General features: G+C 30.4%; 1 protein-coding gene across 9 annotated transcripts in view; it reads left to right on the top strand.

Annotated features, from left to right (window-relative positions):
- The first annotated feature begins 598 nt into the window (after positions 1–598).
- The window catches only part of LOC106464149 (calcium uptake protein 3, mitochondrial-like), a 131,844-nt gene continuing 125,997 nt past the window's right edge, over positions 599–6,445 (top strand). For 5 of the 9 annotated variants that reach the window (XM_022391833.1, XM_013924267.2, XM_022391840.1 and 2 more), the window contains exons 1-2: positions 599–665; positions 1,558–1,894. In XM_022391833.1, the coding sequence (XP_022247541.1) occupies positions 1,589–1,894 (306 nt within the window). In that variant the 5' untranslated portion in view covers positions 599–665; positions 1,558–1,588. The other 4 variants (XM_022391834.1, XM_022391835.1, XM_022391837.1 and 1 more) reach the window with 4 other exon arrangements.

Raw genomic sequence — 6,445 nt, forward strand, 5'->3', positions numbered from 1 at the left:
ATTAGATTTATAGTTAGACGCAAAATTTCAGTTACATATCAGAAGAACTTTAGTATTTATTACAAGAATCACAAATGTCTCACAAGTTGTATTAGCCATTTTCTACCCACTGTACATGGACTTTACAAAAATAGTAGTAAGTTTCTTACATTTCCAATCGTTAACCTCCTTCAAAACCTTTTGGGGAAATATTATCTAGCGCAAGAGTCTTATCATTTTTTAAACTTCCCAATTTTTTTCTTAAGAAGGTCAGAAATAATTCAGTCACTTTGTTCGATCTTGTTTCCATCTTACAACAGTTCAGGATGAGAAATATTGCACAAATATTCGATAATAAAATTGAGGAAAGTAACCTAGTCATACCATAATCACCAAAAATGAGCCTTTCTTTATTAATTCCCAAAGGTCATTCTACCATCCTATCGTTTTACTTACCCTTTAATGTATTTAAAGAAATCCTTGCTATATTTTTTTTTATATTTACAGCTAATCATTTTTCACATTCCCCCCCTTTTTTTTATTCCACAATAACCTGTTTTACCGACTCTCGTGACTTTTTATAATTATAATTAACGCCCACGAATTTTTATTCTAGGTGGGGCAAACCATCGCTGAAAGCAAGTCATTTTGTCTTGAGGTTTACATGCAGTACTCTGGCTGATTATGTAAACTTAATTTTGTCATCTATATTTAAATAGTATTATTTTCTAATACATTTTTAAAATAAATATTCTTCTGAAATTTCAGGGTGGGGTAAATTCCCTCTTGTCCTATCTCGCGGACGCTCATGTAATTAAGTCTTTCATCATAGCAGTCAATTTAAAAAATTTAAATTTATGACGCTTTTCTCTTTTCAAAAGTTTTATCTTATATTCGTTTTGTAACCTAAGTTGGTTTTTGCTTCAAACTACACCGTGTATTTTATTTTTGTGATTTATTCATATGATAAAAATATTCTTTTTTACTTATTTCTACACTCTACTCAATTCTAAAGTACTTATGTTTGTTTGTACGTGCAGTAGCGCAAACCTACGTAATGCCTAATGCCCTATCTTCTCTGTGGCCAACAATGATCAAATCCACCCACCCCACCCCAATGAAAAAATAGACCATTCCAAGCTTTTACTTGTTAAACAAATGTTTAAACAACTCTGTTCAATTAGGATGTTTTGAGTTTTAAACCCACAAGATTCCCTCTCACCCACCAGAGGGAATTATGATACCTTAAGCAAAAGTTTCAACAAAATACCACAATACCTCCTTCTCGTAAAACCATTATATATATATATATATATATATATATATATATATGTAAATAAGTTCATTAAATCTTTTATACATTTCCAGAATTGCATTCAGATGAAAGAGTCGTGTATTTAAAAAATAATAATAATGAGAAACAATTGTTAAATTATAATTTATTTTGTCCTCAGACCTTAGGTTCCTTGATATTCATTTCAGCTGTAGTTGGTTTACCTTTTAAAACAAATTACCATAGATTTATTCTAATAACAATTCAAATTATTGTTTATTTTACTTTTATCTGGTTATTTGCAGGTTATACAACTGACAGATACTGAAACTTCTTATGACTATGTATGGGAATTTATATAAAGTGACGTCCTGCTATGTCAGAAAGCTTAAAAGTGGAATTGATTTCTTAGGAAAACGCTATAGAAATATTGCAGACGTCTATTTTCAGTTTCAGCGACATGAATCATTTTCAGGGAGTAGTTACAAATTTAATGCATTCAAGAAAAATGCTTTTACAAAACATGCAACAGTTGGATTCGGGTCTATCAGTTTGGTTATAGGTCTTTGGGCATTACGGAACAAGATCCCGAGCTCTGATTATTTTGTTTTGCACGCAAAACAGAACGTGCATTTACCATTGGTAAGTAGAGCTCATACTGTTACTATTAGTATTAGAGTTAAACACAAAATTACAGTTATATATAAAATAAACCTTAGTATTTATTGCAAAAATAACAAATTCTGCTCAATTTTTATTTCATCAAGTATGCCTGAGAGTAAATTTTATGCCGAATGTGTGTTATCCTTAGTCTTAATTGGAGTCTACAATCATTGTGACATAATTATAAGAAGTTATGAAAGTGAAGAAGAATGTATACATTATATTTGATATATCCAGTGCCAAGAAAGCCTTTTGCTCAATATAAATTACAATTACAATATTGACTCATCAGGTTCTGGTGGTAATCAACATGCATAGTGTTAATAGTAATACTAATAATGATTGTCTGATTGAAATGATATTTATATCATCATTTACTTGCACAGTAGCTATTTTGGTGTTAACGAGATCAAGTTAGCAAACTTTAATGTTAATCAGTTTTATTTAAGTCATTAAACATCAATTAGGTTTATAACTTATGAATAACAAGGAACTGTTTGGTCTTTCAATTCTATGGCTCTTCTTACATGCACATCCTTGAAAAAGCAAGAATATAAAACCACTCTTTATTTTTCAGGCAGTCATAGATCCCATCTTAATTTCATTTTTTGTAAAGTGCTGGCTTCCCCTACTTCTGAGGGCAACAAGTTAATCACCCTGTTGGAAAAATAAATATTTCTTAACTGGAGCTTGGCCTGTCTTTTACAAATTTTATATTTGTGGCCTCTTATCCTACTTTAATATAGCTAAATTTTAGAGTTTATATTTAATGGTGAGACCAGAGATTAGATCTCATATGACTATCTAACTTGCATAATCTTTCAAAGCACTGACATCTTTACATCACCACTAGGGGCAGCTTGTGTCAGTTTCATAATACAAACAAACATATTTTAACATGCTCTAGCTAGAAGTCAATTTAGTGATTTAATATAACCCGAAATTCATAGTTAAACTAAACAACAGAAGGAACAATAAATGAACAACAAACAAAACAAAAGTGCCTTGAACTTAATCAAGTCAGTTCATGAGATGTAGATAAAACAAATTACTGCTGATTGTTACTAAATATTGTTATTGATCTTGAAGTGATTTAATTTTGGAATAGTGTTTTATTTTCAGAATTAGGTTTTTTTTTTCTTCTTCTGGATCATTTTCCTAATTCCTTTATTTATTTATTAAAGTTAACATTAATATTTATGTTGTATTGTTTATTGAAATTATAGCTCTTAAAATAATGGAGCAAGTACTACCACCCCCATCCCATAGTATACTCTGATCTCACATTAAATAGCTAATTGAAATCAATAAATTTTGTGAAATCAAGCTTGACCAACAAAGAGGCAGAAAAGTGTAGTCGAGGCAGTTAAACATTGGTAAATTCCTTTGTGAGCCAATCAAAATTAAAATCATTCATGAAATGAATTTGTGGCATATTCATAGAATAATTATTGGTACAAATCAGTTAGAATAACAACTACCAATATATAGAAAAGCCAATGCGTTTTGGTAACACTACCTTCCAGCAATGGTTTTTATGTCATGTCGCTTAGCAACAAAAGTATAACCTAATAATTTTAGGTGCTACCAGAGCGTGAGGTCTATGCAGATACTGTCATCATCACCATTTTAACTTTCATTTATTTGCAATTGGCACCATTTATTATAAATATCACTTTTAAACTAATAAAGTACAAAATACCATTACATAACATTTTTGGGGCAAATATAATCAGAATGAAATAAATTCCAACAATCTAAACTAACACAATTATAACCTAAATTTAAAGTATTCTTTTGGAACACATAACTTATTATATTATTATTATTTGCTGAACAAAAATGTGGATATATATAAATTAGTTAGCAAGAAATTATGTTTTAGTGAATCATTTAAACGGTGATGATGATAGTAGCACCTGTTGTTATTAGTCTATTTACTGAAAGTATAAAATGAAATGTATAGACAACATTTTTTAATTTAGAATATCCATTGATTAAAGAGGTTTCTTTTTTTTATTAAAAATGTTGGTGATATAACAGAAAATAGCTTAATTCAGAAACAATTTAAATTGATATTTTTAATTTCGTGATCAATTTTATGCACTTGGCTTTAGGCTAGGTGATCCCATGTTACATCTTTAAGCTTATTATACCAACACTCACTACATTTATAAGGTTTCACGGCAGAAGTGCAATTTGGCTTTTATGACTCCTCCTATTTTGATAGAAATCAAGTGTGACACTTGCTTTTATATAGGTTAGATTAACATTTATATCCAGTCTTGGCCAGGCAGATAATGATGTATTTATTAACTTTTTTTTTTGTAAGTGATAAAATTTGTATTCCAATTGCTTGAAAGTTTTGTTTTGAATATTTATGGTTGTTAAAGTTTAATCAGTTCTTTTTTGTCTGACCGTGGTTGTATCAGCTTTTTATTTTAGTCTGTTGCTCTACTATCTTAAGAATATAACAAAAAGAAAAAAAGATGCCATTATCTTATTGACTAGAATATTCTTGTAGCCCTTTTCCAGTAAGTCAATATTCTTTCTTGGATAAGAAGATGAAAACTGTGCTCAACATTCCAAGTGAGGTCTGACTAGTGTTTTGTATATGGAAATAGTTACTACTTTTTACTTGTAATTATTGTGTTTATAAATATATCCTAAAATTCTATTAGTTTTATTACAATCAACAGAGTACTGTTTTAATGGCTTGAGTGACTCATCAACCACTATGACAAGATCTTTGTCTTTGCTCATACTATTGAGTTGGTTCCCCTTTGTATTAAATGTGTTAAAAATTATAACCCACATGCATTACCTTGCACTTACTATAATTAAAGGTCATTTGCAAAATATTTGTACAACTTACCAATTTATCCAAGTCCATGGATACTACCTCAGCATTCTCGGTGTAGTTAGAAATATTCAAGCTTAATGTCATCATCAAATTTTACTAATATACTAATTATACCCCTATTAGAATGAGAAAAATTGCAAGCACTGACCCCTGTTTGACCCCATTAATAACCCTTTCATCCAACCACCCAACAATCAATTAACAAGTCATTTCCCAACCCCTACTGATGTGATTCTCCAGACTCAACTTTCAACATAATATTTAAGAACAAGGGACCTGTTGGTCCACAGAGGCTGTCTCAACCATTTAAGCAAAAAAATAAAATGAAATCTAACCCTCATCATATAGATATTTGTCAAGTCTTCCTTAAACACTCATAAACTTACTGCATACGTGGCATATGAAGGCAACCTATTCCAAAGACAAACCACCCTGGTAGAAAAATAAAAATGTCTTAGCTAAAGACGACTTCTGTCTTGCAAATATTTATGTGTTTCTTTGTCCTACTATTCTCACCATTAAATCCACCCCAAAAAAATAAGCATCAAAACTATTAATTCCCTTGATAATCATAAACACCTCAATTAGATCCCTTCTGACTTTTTTTTTTTCTAAATAAACAATTTAAGACACCTTAACTTGTAGTTTTATGACTGTTTCATTTCCAGCTATCATCCCAGTTGCCCTTCTTTCAATCCTTTTTCAACAGTTCAATGCCTTCATGGAAAGGAGCCCAAGACTTAACATAGTACTCCAAACGAGGCCTAACCACTAACCTATAAAATTAAATGATAACTTCTTTAAACTTGTATTCAGTGTTTCTGTAAATACAACTGAAAATCCTACTTGCCTTACCACTAGCATCAAGCACACTGCTTAGCTGACTTAAAATTCTGATCCTTTTCTTCCATAATATTGAGGATAGTTCCATCAAAATTATACTCATAATTGAAATTATGATGACATATATACATTAACTTCTTTTTATTATAATAAAAAGACACCTGTCAGTTATTTTCCCAACTGACTAAATAATCTAAATCTTTTTGTAAAGCAGAAGTACCATCCTCACATCCAAGCCTTAACATAGAGCTGTTCTATTAGTGGAATTTACTAATAATTTAATCATCTAGCTCATTAATCAATTATTTTCATATGAGATAGCTATAAAAAACAAATTGACTAAAATTGAGTTTTGTTACCTGCTATGGGCAGACCTCAGATGGTCCATGGTGTAGCTTTGTGCTTAACAGCAAAAAAAACATGGCAATATTTTGATTACATGCATTGAAAATATGGCTTGGTAAATATTTGAATAATAAAGGCTAGCTTTGATGTTTTACTTTTATTCAAGAGTTTTGTACAGTGGATGGTATGGTCCAGTTGGACCAACAAGTCCCTTGAGGTCCTTAAGTTGTATGTATGTGTGTAATTAGTTGATTGTTTTTGACATTAATTGAATGTTTTATATGACACTAGTCAATTTATTTGGTTATAGGTTATTGATTATATTGATTAATTGAGTTAATCACCCTGCTTTACCTTTATCTTAGCCAGATTTACGAAATTTATCTATATTATTGATGTAAAGAAAAAAGAAAGCAGAAGTCCCAACACTGAGCCCAGAAGTACCCCATTTTTGACATTAATTGAATGTTTTATATGAC

This window comes from Limulus polyphemus, unplaced genomic scaffold (genome assembly GCF_000517525.1).
Source record: "Limulus polyphemus unplaced genomic scaffold, Limulus_polyphemus-2.1.2 Scaffold1571, whole genome shotgun sequence".
In the NCBI taxonomy this organism is placed as follows: domain Eukaryota; kingdom Metazoa; phylum Arthropoda; class Merostomata; order Xiphosura; family Limulidae; genus Limulus; species Limulus polyphemus.